Source organism: Nilaparvata lugens, chromosome 7 (assembly GCF_014356525.2).
Source record: "Nilaparvata lugens isolate BPH chromosome 7, ASM1435652v1, whole genome shotgun sequence".
Classification (NCBI taxonomy): Eukaryota; Metazoa; Arthropoda; class Insecta; order Hemiptera; family Delphacidae; genus Nilaparvata; species Nilaparvata lugens.
Genome location: NC_052510.1, coordinates 9,005,875 through 9,026,819, shown reverse-complemented (window position 1 = coordinate 9,026,819; position 20,945 = coordinate 9,005,875). Strand labels below are relative to the sequence as shown.

Here is a 20,945-nt window from a genome sequence, read left to right as displayed (position 1 = left end):
TTTTTTTAAAACCATTTCAAATCCAGTGTTGAAAATGGATTTAAAAATTCGAAAGCGCTCCACATGTGAGTACTAGTTTTATTAGCTAATATTCAAAAATAAAACTGTAGTGTTGTCCAAAATAGTTCAAAACGAATTATTTCTTGCAGTTAGTCATGGATAGTGAAATAGATGGGCAGTATTTGATTAGACCTATCTAGACGACATGGACCAGAGTATGTTGGGATCCTATAGTTTATAATTATTAGAATAATGTTCTATAATATAATAAAGGAAACAACTGTCTTGTACGGTACCGTACACGTACGGGATAGGAAATTCACAATGACACATCAAGTTTGAACTACTCAACAGAACTGATCAAATTGAAATTTTTCATATAGATTCTTAATTTACCAAGTATGGTGATAGGTCTATTCTAAATTCTTCAAGATCTCAGTAGGTCAAGTTGTCAGTTTGTCAAGTTTTCAACTAGACCCTTGTGGAGCATGTGTAACACAAGTTGTGAACAGGTAACATAGGCTATAGAATGTACGAGAGAATAGCAATAGGTATGGACATGAATAATTGATTACTAGACTCAGATAAGACGATATAGTAGAATCCTCAAAAATAAGTATCGTTTATGAAAATAATTAAATATTTTAGAACTTAGAAAAATACTGGTAGGCCTAGCCTACCTAATATCTTTTAATCAAGTTTACATCATGAACAGATATATTGTGGAATCTCTCCATATTAAGTTGAAATAAAAACGATATTGTCAGTTATTCCACATAACTTATTTGAGCCAAACTTAAGTTTCAATGCAACTTGATGCCTTAGTGCATTGAAACTTAAGTTTAGCTCAAATAAATTATGTGAAACTGACAATATCGTTTTAATTTCACCTTAATATCTTCAATAATCTTCACCAGGCTCACAAATGTTTTTTTCCTCCACCTACTGTCTAAAGTACATACTTTATCTCCCTGAGAAATAATACTAAAGTGTCACTTTTTCGCTCTCGGTACTAAAAAACCAGAAAAACTCCCTAGGGAGGAAAGGTGACTCCATTTAAATAACATGGGAAGCATCTCAATTTTAAAAACTTACATAGGTTAGGAGGTCTAAGCTCAGATGAGGAAACATATAGAGTAGTCAGTCATAGAGCCAACTAAATTCAATACCTGAACCAGATTTGATCAACATATGAAATATATGTTTGTATGCTAAAATTATTACAAACTTCATATCACTATACTAAAAAAATGTATAAATATTTTTTTATATTCCATGCTATTCAAAATACCAGCCAACGAATATTCCTTATTAACTAATCAAATTAATTGAAACGGGAACTTCATCATAGCTGTAGTTGTGTCTGCCATTGTTGTTACAACTTTTGCCGACAGGTAGTGCTGTCGGAGGAGAACTGTGATTACAAGCCAGCTATTTCTGTTTACTTTTTAGATTATGTTGTAACACATTGTTTGGTCACGTACGTTTTTGAAAATTATTTTATTTGCAGTTTTTATAAAAATGTAGGTGGAGGAAAAATGTTGTGTATATCACGAGAGAAAAATGTTTTTTCTCCCTCAGGACAATATTGTTGCCCTCTCTTTGCCTCGGGCTTCAAACTTTTCCCTCAGGGAGAAAAGCAGCACTTTTCACTCTAGATATTCAAATAACTTTTATATATCGTTTCTATTCTCTGCTGAGTAATAGGACCCTACATACAACCACATGAAGAATCGCTATTTTCACGCTGTATCTGTCTTTACGCATTCTATTAATGTTAATACTCTAAACTAAACGAGTAAAATGATAATTAAAGCAGTTGTGACATTAACCATAGCCATTGGGCTGCATATAATTGTTCATCAAGTCAAACCCACACGCTGCTGCACTCATCAAGCTCGTGTGATAATTTGAAGCTGAAATTTGTTTTTTAATTGGATAATTACAAACAATCAGAATGCTTCACCTAAACAGTTTGAAAAACTCTTCAAACAAACGAGTTTCCATCACATTTAACACATCATGCATCTAGCATCCTCTTTCATTACTTTGCAACAGTATTTCTTAGTAACAGCAACAATTAAAATTTGTCAAACGCTTTTTTTTGTAGGTACGGTAGATTTACACAGCATTTGAAAGGTGTCATGAATTTGTTCAGTAGTAAATTCTAGAACCGGTAGCCTACTAATTTGATTTGGACGTCGATTATGAATGTATTGGATGTCAATTATTCTATTTTGAATATTCTTCATGAATAATGAAAAATGTACTGTGGTACAGTGGAATGAGTGTAATCGATTGAAAAAAATAATTTATTCCATCATCATTCTGTACTCATGATTGAGAACTAGAGAACAATATAACCATCTAGCAAAATTGTAATTCACAGATGGAATTAAATAGAGAATGCATTTATTCAAATGCTAATTAATATATAATTATTATTTAACGAAAATCCCAAATAAATGCTGCAAATCACTCCGAAGACGTCTGCTACTGCAGACATTGACAACAGGGTTAACAGCTAGATGGAAATTCCCATTAGCCTTGGATAGTAGTTTTCATCGAATTCCCATCTAGCTGTTAACCCTGTTGTCAATGTCTGCAGTAGCAGAGGTCTTCGGGGTGATTTGCAGCATTTATTTGGGATTTTCGTTAAATAATAATAATTATAAAATTGTAATTCTTCATCGAGTGGGAATATGTGTGATTAGAATGCATTTGTTGTGTTTTTATTCTATAATAGGTGAATGTTCAATCTATATCATAGTTTTCAAATTACAGTGACTAAAATAATTTCAAGAGAAGCAGACATAGATAGATAAGAATATAAATATAATCAACTATTTAATAGTTGTCATCTGACCTGAATATTCAATCCAAACTCTTGATCCTCTCTTAAGCTGCGTTTACTCCAAAGTTATTAACAAAATAATGTAAATAATTTAATCCCTATAGATTTCTAATAGATTGAACGGAACTCGACAAACTCATATGTTTATCATGTGTATGATGAGTTATGTTCAATCTAATAGAATCTATAAGGATTGATTTATTAACATTCTGTTAATAAATTTGGTGTAAACGCAGCTTATGATAGGTTAATGTTTAATCTATATCATACAACAATTGATTTTCAAATTACTGTGACTAGAATAATCTTAAGAGAAGCAGGCATAGATAAATAAAAATCAACTATTTTATAGTTTTCATTCGACCTGAATATTCAAATCAAAACTCTTGATCCACTCTTAACCTTTGATCATGACTTACATACAAACAACAAACAAATGAATCAAGGAAGCGAGTTAAAATAAAAACTGAAAGTGACTATTGAAAAATGTCATTGTTCATAGAATACATGGAATCTAAATTATGATAATCGTATCGATGAAGGAATGGATAAGAATAAATGCATAACTATCAATGAAATTAAAAGAAATTTGAATAAGTGGAGAATAATATTGTATATCATGATACTCATACAATAAGGGATTCAGAGCTAGAAGTTGTTGATAGATCAACTAACCTACATCTATTTTATCAACAAAAAATGATTAAACCTATTTAATGTTAAACTTACATTGATGTGTGAAATAACAAAATCATGTTTAACCTGAATGAAAATTGGAAATTACTTTTCAAAAATCAACAAAACATATATTATTATTTTAATTCATATTAGATTTGATGAGGAATAACTTCTTTTAGTGTTGAAAATTTACTCCTCATGTATAAAATAGCAATAATATGCTCAACTTATACTCTGTTGAATGACGAGAAAAAACTATGAGAAATGATCAATGATTCATTATTTAAAACTCAATTTTTAAATAAAAGAAGTACTGTGGATATCCACAATAATATAGTTACAATATTATTGCAAGCATCACCTGCTTCATTCTATTTTATAATCACCTGATTATTCCATCAATCTTATAAGAATAATATTATTTCACTTGTTTTCTAATCATGCCTAACAATTCACCACTATTGGAAAACTTCTATCAAATCTGATAGCGATTTCTATTCTTTTGAACCTTTGATTAAGTTTGTAGAGTGAATATTGATGTTGTGAAACTTTTCCATGATAAATTGAAGAGACTTGAGATATTGTCAAAAAATCCACTTTATTTCAATAAAAAATATTATTTTACAGGAGCATGCGTTGTGTATACTCACACATCATCAGCTGTAAGTTACAGATGGGAAGTAAAAACTTTCACGCTTATGTGAAATAATAATTTTTATCAAAATGAAGTGGATTTTTGACAACATTTCAAATCTCTCCAATATTATTCTTTTAATTAATGTTAGCCCACATGCCTAACCCAATGATGTGTGAAATAACAAGAATATATTTTTTACCATGAATACTATAAATGAAAATTAAAAATCCACCTATCATCACGAATTTCAAAATTTTACTGAATCTGATAATTTATTTTTAAATTTTGCTGGAGCTGATGAGATTTTTTGTAATTTTTTCAGTGATGCGTGATAACTCGCCGCTAATGGAAAACGGAGTGAAGAGGCAGGATGTCGATCACGTGTTCCTGAGGTTCGGAAGACGTCGTTAGAGGGCGCTCCACTCGCCCTCACAAGACCCGCTTCACTCTTTCTGCTATTATTTATTATTATTTGTTGACAGACTCTTCAATCATCTTGAGCATTCTTCCTTTTTATCACCGCAATTTAGTTTCGAATGAATGAATGTTGAAGACGATTCATCAATAATTCTGTAAATCTCGTGTCAACACAGCTCAACTAAGAAATGATTCAGTTCACACAACTCTTAATGATCTAGGTCATTTTTCTTTTTCAATAATAATTAATGAATGTTCGAAACATCATTAGTCAAATATTTAACGGGATGGTACCGACCCCATGACTCAGAAAATCAGATAAAATAATATGTTCTGTGATTGAAATGAGACCCTTAAGGATCTGAAACCTTAAACGAAATAGTATCCTACTGTATCCCACAATAATCAGGCAATCACATTCTTTCATTATCACTCATTACATACAATTATTACAATTTCCCATATATTTTTCACAAAAAGAATGTAAATTTTTCCTTCATTCAATCCTTTATTGGGTGTCCATAATTTGTTAGAGATGAATAAACAAATATTCCCAAAAATGGATAAGAATATAGCCCAATTGCTCATGATACACAGTTTTGCAACTTGAGCTGCTAACAATGCTATCATGAACACTAGAGCTCTATTTTTCAATTCTTACTCTTAATTATTGAGAAATTGTAAAATATAATGTAAGTACATTGATATGTGCAATGCAGTGGGTATCACATTTATATCAATCTAGATTCGAACCAGAATAAACCACACGTAGTATAACAAAAAATCACTAGAATCTTGAAAAGTGGATTCTTGTTTCATAGAAGGTTTAAGTTGAAATCAATATTTTTGTGATTTGCTTTAAGTTGGTTAATTTCATCCATTTCAGTAATGTACCTACATCAAGAATGGCTGTGAACGATCAAGAATTTAGTAAACTGTTTCAAGAGAAAATGCTATTTCACGAGAATCATTTTTTAATGACAATGTAGCCTATTCATAAAAATAATATTATTCTCAATTCAACTGAATTTTCTGTGATGAAAATCATTTAGATTTGACAAAGTGAGCTTGATAATATTATTATAACATTCTCATCAGATGGAGTGTATGCTCCTTCGCTGTACATATATTATTTTGAATTTACAAATCCTTATAAGGATTCAGAATACCATAATTATTGAGGTAATTTGAATACTGGTCAACAAATTCAATAGTAATTTTTATTTCTTCAACAATAGTTGATTTTCTTCAACTGTTTAATCCTCCATTAAGATGTGTTAATTCATAAAATACTGTACCTCATTATTCCAAAGACTTTAGCTAACGTTCTATGAGAAAATTTGATCTCTCAGTCAATTTTCGCATTGAACAAGATGAAAAACGAACATTTTTCATTGTACTAATAATCTCTTTCACAGCAAAATATTAATCATTTCAAATATTTTTTTCTCTATTTTAATCTATAGATTTCAGTTATTTTTGTCAATTTCTAGTCATTTTATTCAATTGACAAACAGTATTATCATTATGGAATCTGTAGATTTGATTATAGAGAGTATCAATGTATTTTATCTTCCCAAAAAATAGTAGTACCTTATATTATGTTGGAATTGCGTTGCTAGTTCTTCGCAGTAAAACTGCGGTCTTCATTATTTCCATGAAATATTATATAACTTATCTTTGGTTATGCGAGATGAATAAGATTGTAAATTGATTCTATTGAACTTAATCAATTTATAATTATAAAGGAATAGTTACCTTCAGGTTACTAGAGCATTCATTAACATAATAAGCAACGCATTTTATTCAGATCAATTTATAAAATTGGCCATGAATATTTCCAAATGATGGTTTGATGAGTAGTATTGATATATGAGCAGGGGTCGGTCGGTTCATGCTGTGAAAATGCATTGGCTTGATTTTTTCCAACTACTCTAATATAGATTTCTAATGTAAGATGAACTAATATTACTTCTTGTTATTATATTCTCACACTTCCTTGTTATTATGGACTTGTAAAAAGTCAATATCTATCAATAGTGTAATTTAGAATGACTTCAATGTTTAATTTACAGTTTTCGAACTTAAATTCATAATTACAGTTTGAGTTGTCTAATTTATTATACTTGAGATGTATGAAGAATAAAGTATTATATATTTGTTAAGCATGATATTCTTTTTTCATTACACCTCTACATAATTTCTATCTGTATTTTACCTAGGTATCTCATTCAATTTCAGTGGATAACACAATGAAAAATGATATAAATTTCCTTGTTTGAAGACTAATAAGATCATTTTAAAATTATTAGATGGAAAATAATATATTCTTGAAACATAGTTTACAGGCAGAGCTTATATGGATAGAAGAGAATACCATAATAGAAGACACCAGCGTTTAGTAGAAATGTGTTTTAATCAATTAAATTACGACATAGCAATCAGATATCTGATGTAATTTAATTGTTCAAAAGTGATTATTAACAAGCAGATCGTAATGGAAACAAACATTGATCGAATAGTAAAAATGTGTGTGTACTTCATGCTACACTTCGACTTATGTTCATAAGCTTTCGCTTTTTCCTTCACTTCAAATAGATTTGGTCTCAGAAAAACAATATAATATATTATATAGATTTATGTAGAACTGACAAAAAATCAAGTCACATTGCTCAATTGATGAATAAAGGTGGAAAATGAGTAGAAAAATCAACATTATTTGAAAACATATTTATATTCTGCAATAATTGTCAATATTATAATCATAACAGCTCAGGAATAGTTGGAAAACTGTTAAGTGTACAGGATTTGCATTTTTATTAGGGCTCAAACATTATATCAATTGATAAATTACCAAGTAATAGATATTCTGCCGTTTTTTGACCAAACGAAGTGAGGTCTAAGATTCAAGTCGACGGTTTGGCATTTCTCTTGATGTTTAAATGTTTAAATGTTTAAATGCTTAAATGTTTAAATGTTTGAATGTTCAAATGTTTAAATGTTTGAATGTTTTAATGTTTAAATGTTTAAATGTTTATATGTTAAAATGTTTGAATGTTTTAATGTTTAAATGTTTAAATGTTTATATGTTTAAATGTTTAAATGTTTAAATGTTTAAGTTTAAATGTTTAAATGTTTAAATGTTTAAATGTTAAATGTTTAAATGTTAAATGTTAAATGTTTAAATGTTTAAATGTTTAAATGTTAAATGTTTAAATGTTTAAATGTTTAAATGTTAAATGTTTAAATGTTTAAATGTTTAAATGTTTAAATGTTTAAATGTTTAAATGTTTAAATGTTAAATGTTTAATGTTTAAATGTTTAAATGTTAAATGTTTAAATGTTTAAATGTTTAAATGTTTAAATGTTTAAATGTTTAAATGTTTAAATGTTTAAATGTTAAATGTTTAAATGTTTAAATGTTAAATGTTTAAATGTTAAATGTTTAAATGTTTAATGTTTAAATGTTTAAATGTTAAATGTTTAAATGTTTAAATGTTTAAATGTTTAAATGTTAATGTTTAAATGTTTAAATGTTTAAATGTTTAATGTTTAAATGTTTAAATGTTTAAATGTTTAAATGTTTAAATGTTTAAATGTTTAATGTTTAAATGTTAAATGTTTAATGTTTAATGTTTAAATGTTTATATGTTTATATGATTATATGTTGCTCATTTACGGCGAAACGCGGTAATAGATTTTCATGAAATTTGACAGGTAGGTTTCTTTTTAAATTGCGCGTCGACGTATATACAAGGTTTTTGGAAATTTTGCATTTCAAGGATAATAAAGAAGGAAAAAGGAGCCTCCTTCATACGCCAATAATAGAGTATAAATCAGACTATAGAATTATTCATCATAAATCAGCTGACAAGTGATTACACAGATGTGTGGAGAAGCCAGTCTATTACTGTATTTGTATAAGAGCCTGTTCACATGACAGCGATTTACGCTCGGTTGTCGCGCGATCGCTCGGTTTTAGTAGTCGCCGGCGAATCGCGGCGGTTGTAATCTCAGACTTGACCGAGGGCAAACCGCTCATGAATCGCTGTCATGTGTACGAGACTGGCAAATCGAGCCGCGCGACAACCGAGCGTAAGTCGCTGTCATGTGAACAAGCTCTAAGCTCTATAGTTTCAATCAAAGACATTAAAGAGGTATGCATCTCTAAGCTGGGTTCACACCAAAGTTATTAACAGAATGGTTATAACTTAATCCTTATAGATTCTATTAGATTGAACGGAAGTTGACAAACATGTTCATCATGTGTATGATAAGTTATGTTCAATCTAATATAATCTATAAGGATTGAGTTATTAACATTTTTTAAATAAATTTGGTCTAATCGCAGCTTTAAGGTCTTTGGTTCCAATATTTTGTTTTGCAGTCATGGTATTATATAATTATCATGCGTCACTATCAGTATTAATATTCTGACATTCGAAAAAACTAATTTAATAGGTGAATAAAAATAAACAAATAAACTAAATAATGCTGGAGAATTATGATATTTTTGATTCTAGAAAATTAATTCTCATCAGATAGAAAGATCATCACGGAACTGGATGAATTATATCATATTGAATACAAATTCAAATGTGAACTGAATTTCTTAAAATTTAAAACAGTTGACATCAGGTACTTGTGGATGAGAATACTGCGTGAGGTCTACTGTTCACAGAACTACTAGTTATCAAAGATTTCTCTAGAAGACCCGTGTTGAACTATTGAATATTTGATGAAGTATTCTGTTTGGCTTGAAAATGTGCAATTCCAGCACGAAACGGACGTCGCCACATCAAAGAATTTGAGTGTTTTTTCACTTCAAAGTTTTATGAAATACGATAGTAATAATCACAGTGAAAACAAGATGGATAACCAACAACGAATAAAATATTTATTATTTCCTTCATCAATAAATAAACTCACAATCTCTATATATAAAAATGAATGTCTGTTTGTGTGTTTGTTAGTTTGTTTGTTCCCTATAGACTCGGAAACTCCTTGACAGAACGGCATGAAACTTTGGGAATCTGTTGTGTGAATATTGGTGATGGTTTCTGACCAGAAATTTTGATAGGGGTACTTATAATAATTATTATTTATTAATCCATTTCTCAGACCTATGTTTTTGAAATTTTAGGCCGAGTGGCTACTTATAATATTTAGCATCTAAAGTTACCAGCTGTATAATAAACACGTTACCCTGTGATCAATTATTGTGTACTGGTATTAGAACGGTGGTTTGGAGTTGAAGTTAGTGTACCGTATTTGATTGGTACCAGCTGTAGATAATCGTTCCTTAGAAGACCTATACAAATAATCATCACTCTCCTATCATTGAGAAACTGGAAAATAATTATTATTCATCTCATGAAAGAGAGTTGTTCATATTGCAATCATTAATTACTGAAGAATGACAGACTAAATTGATTTTTTTTAATTTAGCTTAGCTCATATTCATCCTAAAATTGAAGATGAAAAGAATATGGAGCTCTGTGTAATTCATCGTATATCGCATATTTCCTGGACCATCTATTGAAAATCAACAACTATGAAAACATTAAATTCATCTTTGAAACACTGATTCAACCTACCGGTATCTATTTTTTAATTCAACACTTTACTGAAAGATATTACAACCAATTATTGATCTCGAGAATATGTTGCAATGTCGGAATAATAAATGCTGTATAAATAATATATAATAATAATAAATATATAAATAATAATAAATAATAAAAACTAAGCACATAGGAAGTCCGTATTGAAATGTAAATGAAAATATTTATTGTCAGATAAATTTCATGATTCACCAAATAAAGTCAAGTGTGACATGAGATACATTGACTTTTTGGCGGTACGAAGTTCGCCGGGTAGCTAGTATTATAAATAATATTATAGTAGAGTGATTCGATTATTATAATTATAATTCATAGTTATGACCTCTATTATTACATTCATCTTTGATTGGAGATTCACCAGAGATAAAATCACATAATATTAGACTGTATAATGGGGCGCATAGACACTAGTTCACAACAATTATTTTGATCCTAACCAATGTGATAGTTGATTAAGGAGACCGCGTAATTAGATTTTTATAATTATAATTCATAATTATGACCTCTATTATTACATTCATCTTTGATGATGTTAATCACATAGTATTAGACTGTATAATGGGGCACATAGACACCAGTTCACAACAATTATTTTGATCCTAACCAATGTGACAGTTGATTAAGGAGACGGCGTAATCCAACCAGTCTGTAACCATGATCCATCGTCGAAGTTGAACGCAGTTTAATTCAAATTTGCTTCTTCATATTACACCCGTGAGATGAGCCCGATTACAGAGAGATCAGACCGCGCCTTATATAACACTCAACCGCATCTCCCAAACCACAGAATAGCACTTACACCCCGGCACAAAAGAGCTGCCTTAATTGAGTGATCAATGAACGTATCTGTCTGACTAAATTACGCCAAGCAACCATTTCTGAACTCTGGATCCAGTGCTTACTGTGTTTCTAGATAGTAGTCAATCTAAATTACATTGCAAACTTGGCATATTATCTAGTAAAACTGGAGTGAGACTACTGTGGAATTCATTTTAATCTGTCAGCATTCCTAGTAACATAACATTGATGCTTCTCATTCAATCAATGCTGACAGGCTGAAGTGAATATGCTGGGTTCTGTGGAAGTCGACGGTGTTAATAAACCAGATGAATGATTTTGATCGAAATGTTCTTCATTGGTTTACAAGAGTTATTGGTATGACCATAGAGAAACAATAGCTTAAGTAGATATCCCATGGTATAGGGCGTTTATGTCGCAACTTTTACTGTTATCTCAAGTCGATTACTGTCGATTATTGTCGATTTTTACTGTTTTGATCGGGCAAGAGTGTATGAACGGCACAATATGAGAGACTACCAGCGTCATAAAGCTTCACGGGAAAGAACTACGTGGACTATCAGCTTGAGATAACAGTAGAAGTTGCGACATAAACGCCCTATACCATGGGATATCTACTTATGCTATTGTTTCTCTATGGTATGACCTAATAAGCTGAGTTACTTGAAAATATTATTAATTCAAAACAAACCTGGTCAAATTTAATTTTTCATCTTCATAGACTGGACTATATTGACTAGAACTTATAGAACATAAAGCCGTGTCCACACTCAACAAAAGTTCGACATACATGTTCGGCAAACATGTTTGTTGAGGAGCTCAGGGACAAACATTTCATAAAGTTTGGACAATCATTGTTTGTCAAACAGAAAATTAGTGTTTTCCCAAATATTTTCAGTGTTTACAGCTGTAAAACATAAAACCTGTTCTCCTCACTTACAAATATTTGGTTTGGTGACGCGTCCACACTGGCCACGGGCAAACATTGTTTGTCAAACATAATAAAATTCGCCCAAACTATTTCAACAAATATGTTTGTCGAACATTTGTTCAGTGTGGACAAGGCTTAATAGAAACACGTACATATTTTATGGAGTAAGACAGGTATGTATAGTTGTATCTCATAGTATATAGGCTAACTATATAACAGTATTATTCTCGGTTTTGTGAATTTAAAGATTAGTAAATTGTTCAACTATTACCATGGTCCAATAAATACAATAGCTGATGTCATCAGCCTGATGGATGATTTGAATGATGAAAATTTGTCTTTTTCTGGGACCCTCTGTATTTATGGCAATAGAATAGAGCCCGAGAAAAATATTATTAATTCAAAACAAACCTGGTCAACTTTGAATTATCATCTTGATAGACTCTGGACTATATTGACTATAGTGAGGTCCACGTTTTATAATGGCAGTGGAGAAAGATAGGAGAAAAACGTTGCTGATCCTTTGTCTTGTCAATGCCTTCTATGGACGATACCTCATAAAGGTTTATTGATGTAATATTAACTGTTCATTCTCCTTTAAAAATCAATTGATATTTTATAAAGCAAGAAATTATATGTTTCATTTATTTCATAATGAATTTTCATAACTAAGATGAAATATTTTGTTAATAACTAATTATTACAAAATTATTCATAAAAATTACTTTAAAATTCTACATTGTAAAAAGACGATTTGGCAACAGTGAATTGAAGTGAAATTCACTAAGGAGCTAGGAGTAGAATTTATCCAGGGTTAGTAGACTTTCTGTTTACTAACTTTGGAATTTATCAATATGATAACTTTTCAATAGATCAAAGGGGAGTTAACTAAAGCTTGAAATTTGAATCTGATTCATGAATTTGTTCTATTATATAACAAGAGAAAAAACTATAACTATCAATATGATAACTCTTCAATGATCAAAAGGGAGTGAACTAGAGCTTGAAATTTGAATCTGATTCATGAATTTGTTCTATTAACAAGAAAATTGATGACAATCATTGGATAAAACCATTAGCCTAGTTATGAAAATACTTAGATCCAAAATATCTACGATAAAGTTTGTAGATCACATATCAAAGTTTTGGAATCTCTTCAAGGGAATTCATTTTTAATTATTATTATTATTATTATTGATTTCACAAATAATTGAAAAATAATTATATATTATAACCTCACAATACCTCACAATACTGAAAGTAAAAAGAAATGGACATGAATTAAATACAACAGAACAGTTTGAAATTTATAAAGCCACCATCCCAGACAGTAACAACATACTAAATAAACTGCTGAATTTCAAATCCAACAAACTTTTTGATCACATAATAAACACCACAATCTTCCTAACCGTCAAAACATTTCCGGTCTGCACTGTTGAAAATGATCGCTAGACGGTCGAAAGTACTTCAGTCAGTAAGGAAAAGTTTTTAATTATTTACTTAATAAATTGACTGCATGTCATGTTCAAATACAAAAAAAGTGGATTATATATTGTCAATATACGTTTCACGTTTAAAACAAAAGTAATTCAGTTTTTTGAGGTTGTAGCCTATAGGCCTACTCAATAAAGTAGAATTGGAATGAAATAAATAAATTTCTCTCAATCAAAATGATATGTAGTTATCAAAACTTGATAACTAGATATAATGATGTCAGTAAAATGTAGCCTACAATGCAATTAGATCAATATTACCATATCACTGTTAGTTTTAATTGAACCCAAATCATGTGGTGATGAGGTAACAGTCCTGGTGTGAACCATACAATACCGCAATCTCCGGTCTGATAGAATAGACGAGTGCATTATTTATTTTAACCAGTTTATCTTTTACAGGATCTTTGACGATTTCTTTAATACCTGGTCTATGAACCAAGAATGCATTGTCCAGAATTAAGAACTCGTATTCCTTCACACACATTATGTAACCCTGTAAAAGCAACAATTTAGAAACATTATTTATTCAAGTTCATCAACAGATAATACCAGCATTGAAAGAATTTTCCCAGACGACTATATAGCCATAAAAGAATTATTCATCTCCAATTGAAATAGAAACTACCAATTGGGACTAGTTCGAAAGAAAACTTTTGAAAAAGTACGGTAAGCAATAAAAATTATAACGAGAATAAACTTTCTCGCCCTGCGCCTGATTCTTAGAAATCATGAAATTATTATTACTATGCAAAAATATTAATATTAATACTAGTATAATATTTTCTATTAGTATTAATATTATTACTGTGAAACAATCGACTGGTAAGCCTATATGAAGGTTAAGGTAAAATAAAAAAATCTGGTGTGGCGCACTCACACAACTTTCCTTGCCGTTATGAAAATTGATCATCTGACGCTAGTGTTCCCGCGCATCTCAAAGCTACTATTCAAAGATTTGAGTCAGCTGGTGACAGGGCAATAACGCTGGAGACACACATGAGGTCTGCTATCTCTTCATAGTGAATGATTTAATAAAATCAACAATAATTGAATAATCATATTTTCTCGAATTTAAGGCTTATTTTCAATTTTAGGTGAAAATGTTACTGAACATTTTAATTGTAGAGATTCTCATGCTCAATCTACTCCACTTGATTTTTTTTTTGTTTAAATTGTACCTGAAGCCTGATAATTGGACATCTAAAATCGAACTTTGCATTGATGGGGCGGCGCTCCTGAAATTTCTACAGATATGAGACTTGTGGCAGATGGTAGAGCTTATCAATGACTTTTCTAGGTATGAATTTGATCAAAATCGTTGGAGCCGTTTTCGATAAAATTGCGAAAACCCCTGTTTTTGACAACATTTTTGCAATTTTAGCCGGCATCTTGAATTGCATTTGATTGAAATTGTTCGTGTCGGATCATTATATATTGTAAGTTCCAAATTTCAAGTCAGTCCGTTAATTGTGAAGTGAGATATCATGTACACAGACGCACATCGCACATACACTCATACACACACACACACAACACACACACACACACACACACACACACACACACACACACACACACACACCACACACACACACACACACACACCACACACACACACACACACACACACACACACACACACACACACACACACACACACACCACACACACACACACACACACCACACACACACACACACACACCACACACACACACACACACACCACACACACACACACACACACCACACACACACACATACTGGAACAAGGTAGCAAACGGGGAGGTGAGAAATGAACATACATTGCGGGGAGGCTGATTTACACACATTTACACACATGTTGGAGACTTAATTTTTGTTTTAGAAAGTATATTAATATGTGTTCAATACAGTTGTAACTTTTTTTTTCTGTTAACTTGAAAAAAAAATTACGCATCAAACCTACAAAAAGGGGAGAAATGTGTGTACACTTTCACTGAACAAACCGAGGAGAAATGTGTGTACACTTCCACTGCACAAAGCGGGGAGAAATGGTGTGTACACTTCAAACCCACATTCCGGGGAGGAATTGTGTGTTTAGTTTAACTTACAAAGCGGGGACAAAACCGGTTCTTAACACAAGTTCTGGCTGCAACACTTATTTCGATATTCACTATTCTATTTGATCATAGAATACAATATCGTATGGGTCTTCGAAAGCCAGTTACATGCACATTGATTTTTGTACGATTGTTTTTTGCCATCCTTATGAATTCGAATAAGTGCAACTTGTCAAACATCATCTGTTTGATCTAATAGAATTTTATAAGGATGGTAAAAAATCGATGTGTATGTAACTGGCTTTTACTAAACAGGCTTCACGAATTACAATACGATAATAGGATAGTTGATACAATACATGGTTTTAATTCAGATTCATTCATTGATTGAAATAAAAGGAGATTCCGGTGTCGATAGCATCGAAGTCGCCAGGCTGGTCTGGATCATTTATGAATTTCTCAGTATGCAGTATCCACTCAGCAGCTCTTATACAAACACTAACATTAGTTTCGTTTTACTTGGAATAGTAAGACATTATTTCATTATGTCCATTATTACAATAGATCAATTCAGATCCAGTTAGCTGTTAGAGTAATATAATGTAATTACATTCTATACTCACTGTTCAGATCAGCACAATGTTTATAGCCTACTGTATGCAGTGAGTATAGAATGTTACATTCTATACTCACTGACTGCATATTTATACTGTGTAATAGATTTTATTGATTGTTGCAAAGATTTTAAGTCAATGATTCAACAGGAAATCCATGGTAATATTCAACGATTTCAACCTAATGAATTAGATTGTTGTATGACAAAATTGAAATCCCAACAACGTAAATAATTCAGTGAAGTTAACTGTACAAGGTTACTTTTTCTCGTATTTTATTGAGTGATAATGGGAGATGATTTCTGATTCCATATTTGGATTCAACCTTTTGAAGTTTGAAACTTTCAAAGCTGGAATTTGTTTTTTAAACTAGAACTTTTAGGGCCGGTTTCCGAGCTCAGGATTTAGCTAAGTCCCAGACTCTAAACAGCAATAGTCAGAAAATTGACTTTCCAAAAGGTCAGCTTTTATAATAGAAGTCTTGGTTTTTATTTTCTCATTTCTATAATTGGAAACGTTTTTCCTTGACGGAATTAGACATTCCTGAATAATTCAAAATAGCTGAAACTTTACACTATTTTCTCTTTATTTTATTTTGTGTTCAATTTCCTAGTTTTTCGAGATTTAATTCAAACGTGACTATGACAATGACTGCGACTACGCCCCGTCTTGGAAAACCAAATTTCTGACTCCAGCTGTTTAAAGTCTTGGACTCAGCTAAATCCCGAGCTCGGAAACCGGCCCCTAATGTTTTAAAATGTTCATGTTTGAACTTTTCAAGAGTGTTTAAAAGCTTCTAAAAACCTTTACCTGTGAGGCAGAAGTATTATTATCTTAGTAGGTACATTTTACTAAACATAACTTTATGATAATGTAGAAGCTATATTAAAAACTGCTGTAACTCCCTTGTTTTTGGGTATTTTCGAAAATGGGACTTACGCTTTAAAAAATTTGGGGTCGCTGAATCCAAATCCGAATACTTTGAGAAAAGTAATGAGTCATAGTCTGAGCAAACGCGTCTGAAATTTGAGATCCCCTTGTGAAAGCCTTCGAGCTGCGAAATATGAATGATCTGAAATATGATCTTCAGGAGACGGATTCTGCCGTGTGAAACTAGCCTAAGAAAAACACGACGGCCTTGTCCACTCCCCCCACCATGACTTCTCAGTAGCTTGACCCTAACATTTACATGATCCTAGAAAGTAGTCTACACCTATGTCACAGAATAATTCAGAATAATGTATCCTATTTGAAAGAGTGGATGCATGCAAAAAAAAACAACTTTCAAAGATCCATGTTCATCAAGCCTTCTGTTAACTGCAAGAGATATTCTGTATCTTTGTGAGTATCTTTGGGAGGCTCCTTTTCCTTTTATATTATCTTTGAAATGCAACATTTTGAAAAACTTCGTATATATATGTCGACGCGCAATTTAAAAAGGAACATACCTGTTAAATTTCATGGAAATATATTGCCGTATGATACAAAAAATACATGAAAATATATATTATAGATAGTTACTGATTAATATCATGTTGATAAAGTATGAATATAAAGTGAAACATCATTCATTTTAATTTTGGAGTTTTTGTATTTTGCAGGCAGCGCTTATGTATTATTTAGATTATCGAAGTTACTTTTTGTGTGTTTTTGTGTGTAATAGCAAGACAGGTTAGGGCAATTGTTTCATACTTTTCAGAATGGGGTTGAGTATAACCAATACCTACTATTACTATTACCTACTATGAAGTAATAGTAGGTATTGGTATACATGTAACAGCCAATGCCCAGTTGTGACGTCACACTTATAACAAATCTTGTATTGCGTTCTCGGTGTTGAGTTATGAACCAGAAATGTGTGAATTAATGCGTTATGAACACCAGACTGAAAGAGTCCATACAAGATCTGGTTCAACCGTCAGAATCGCAGGAGACATAAACACTATCACACCCTTAATATTCATTTCAGATAGATTGTATTAATATTTCTGGAAATTGAAGTTGCAGTGTAGCAACAGTGTTTTCATTACTATATTGAATAGAACAAAAATATTATCAGTAGCCGAATAACCTCTCCGAAAGCCACACTGATTCTCTTTAATAATCTTTTCTCTTTCCTCCCACAACTGCAACCTTCTCAGTAAAATAAATGAAAATACTTTAGCGACAGCATTTATAAAAGATATGCTCTATAATTATTCACTTCATTAGTATCACCTTTTTTATGCAATGGAAATATAATTGAACGTGGAAACCCTGTTGGTATCTGTCCACCTCTGACGATGGCATTGGAAAAAGTCAAAATAATCTCTTTGTAATTTTTTGACACATTCTTGTAAAACTCAGCAGGAACTCTGTTATCACCTGGAGCCTTATTGTTGCGCATTGTCTTGAAGGCACTTTCCAATTCATTCATATCTATGTCTTTGTCAAGAGTTTGATCTTCAACATTCCTCGCCGCATAATATGTGACTACCCCGCAAACTGATCCAAACACTCGTCTGAAGTGTTCAACCCAATCCTCAGCACTCACAGTTCCCGAAATCTTGAACTCTCTACACTTGAATTTCTTTATCAGAGCCCACAAATCACTGGAATCCTTGACTCTTCTGAATTGTTCTTTTATATCGCTGTAATACGCTTGCCTCTTACTCTTACATAGCAGTTTGTATTCCTTTACTACCTTCATATAATTTTCTCTCACCTGCTCCGAATTTGATTTTCTAAACACATTCAATAGGCTGAACACTCGCTTTCTCATAACCGCACACTCTTTGTCGAATCACTTTTCTCTCTATCCTTCTCTCTTTCTATCAGGTTGGGGCACATAATTTGCAGCTCTATATACAAGATTATTTAATACTTCATAAGTCTCTTCACTACTCTCGGGAAGACCATTTATTTCTCTACAAGCATTGGTGAGTTTAGATACATATTCATTCTTCCTCGCTTCCTTCCATTTCAACTTCGGTAAGAGTGGTAAAATTGTGCTCTCTCTTTTTAGAGTATCAACCGTGATTAGCGTAGCTTCAATTGGGAAATGATCAGATAAAAATTCTGGCACAATAGAAAATTTTCCAACTATTTGCGCTAATTCGACAGCCATGCAACATAGATCTATTACGGAAGCCCCTCTGCCTATAAAAGTAAAGTCTCCCCACCTATCTCCACTTATCCTTCTATTCATAATGATGAAATTAAAAACCTCACAGAACTCCAATATTTTCTTACCTTTCATATTAATCACCTCATCCTTGACTCTTGCTTATTACTCAGTGCATTTCCCAATTCTATTACATCTGTTAATTCCGACATGTCCTGTCCATTTCCTATTCTACCGTTAAAATCTCCAATTAAAATCATATTATTTCTATTATGCTCTTGCACTATCATAAACTCCCATAATGTATTGAATTCTCTCTCCCATTCCATGTCTCCTCCACCACTCAGGTAAATTGGAACTATATAATATTCATCCCGTTGTCCTGCATTCATGTGAATAACTTTCCTCTCAAGCGCATCGATTACCTTACAAAAACTCTCTATTCTTTTACTAATTTCTATTAACTTTCCTCCCTTTGCTCTACCTCAGTTTGATTCTCCAACTGCGAATTCCCAGTATAAATTGTAATCTGGAAAACAGTTTTCAAATACAATTGCTTTCCTCTTTCAACAAACGTCTCCAATAGTACAAAAACATCATAATTACAAATAAAATTATATACTTGAACAATCTTACCACTTAATCCAGCCACATTGTACGCTACTATACTCAACTGTCCCTTCTCACACGGACTGACGGCGTTATCTCAGCGGTTGCGGTCTTCGTCCTCGCCGCCTCGCTCCTCCTCATCACACATGCTCCCGCTCACGGCCCGCATCACACTCTCATCGAACATGCTCCCGATCTTCTGCAGCCCATCCTCTCCCTCCGAGACCAGTCCATTCTCCTCATCCAGCGTGAAAACCCGACTATTCACGATTAAACGATCCACTTCAACCGATACTCTCCTCTCACACCGGAACTTGTTTCTTCAACTCGCCAAGCACCGGAAAAGCTTTGATCGTCGTTTTCTTGTGTCGAAAGCAAAGTCTTTATGAATCACAAACTGTGTACCCTTCAGCTTCCTACTGTTTCTCGTGATGAAATGGATGTCCTGATCGTCCGGAAAATGCGCAATGATTGGCCCGTTATCTATTTTCTTGCCCAATGCATGTGCTCGATTAACCCAGGTACCTGCTCGTGCCCCCAAATGAATGACACAAAAGTCTTTGACAGTTCTCACGTAATCCACTGTTGCACATTCATATTTCAGCCCGCGAAAAATTATATTGTTCCTTCTCGATCTATTTTCAAAATTTTCCATCTTCCTGATTATGAGATTATTCTGAATTTTTTGAGCAACAATTTGATTTCTTAACTGTTAATTCTCGACAGAGAGTTTATTCACTTTTTCAATTAGACCATTTAATCCACCTTTGTAGCTAGCAGCGCGAGTTTTTCATCCATAGACTTACTAAACCGCTTTTCAAAACGGTCAAATAGTGATTCAATAAAGTCTGAGTTCACATTACCGGAAGCTTTAACACTTGGGTCTGGAGCACGCTTTTTCTGTTCCATCTCTTCGAGCTCAGGCGAACTTTTAGCACGAGGACTCTTCTTAGCACTATCGTCCGGTGAAAAGTATTGTTAGATACTGTTCTTATTCATTCAGCTTCGAATATTTCGATTCACTTGAGAACAATTTCACAAATAAAAAACAAATTGATAATTCAATTTATTACGAAAGAACTTTTAGCTCTAGGTCTCTTTTTAGCACTACCGTCTGGTGGAAAGTATTGTTGGATACTG

General features: G+C 32.2%; 2 protein-coding genes across 2 annotated transcripts in view; one reads left to right on the top strand and one right to left on the bottom strand.

The window, feature by feature from the left end:
* LOC111057644 (spectrin alpha chain, non-erythrocytic 1-like) overlaps positions 1 to 20,945 on the top strand; it is a 404,931-nt gene that overhangs the window by 155,378 nt on the left and 228,608 nt on the right.
* Positions 12,722 to 20,945, bottom strand: part of LOC111061983 (beta-1,4-glucuronyltransferase 1-like) — a gene marked incomplete in the record, with an annotated part of 20,386 nt that continues 12,162 nt past the window's right edge. Inside the window, 1 exon segment of the mRNA XM_039433619.1 lies at positions 12,722 to 13,931. Within this exon segment, the coding sequence (XP_039289553.1) occupies positions 13,728 to 13,931 (204 nt within the window).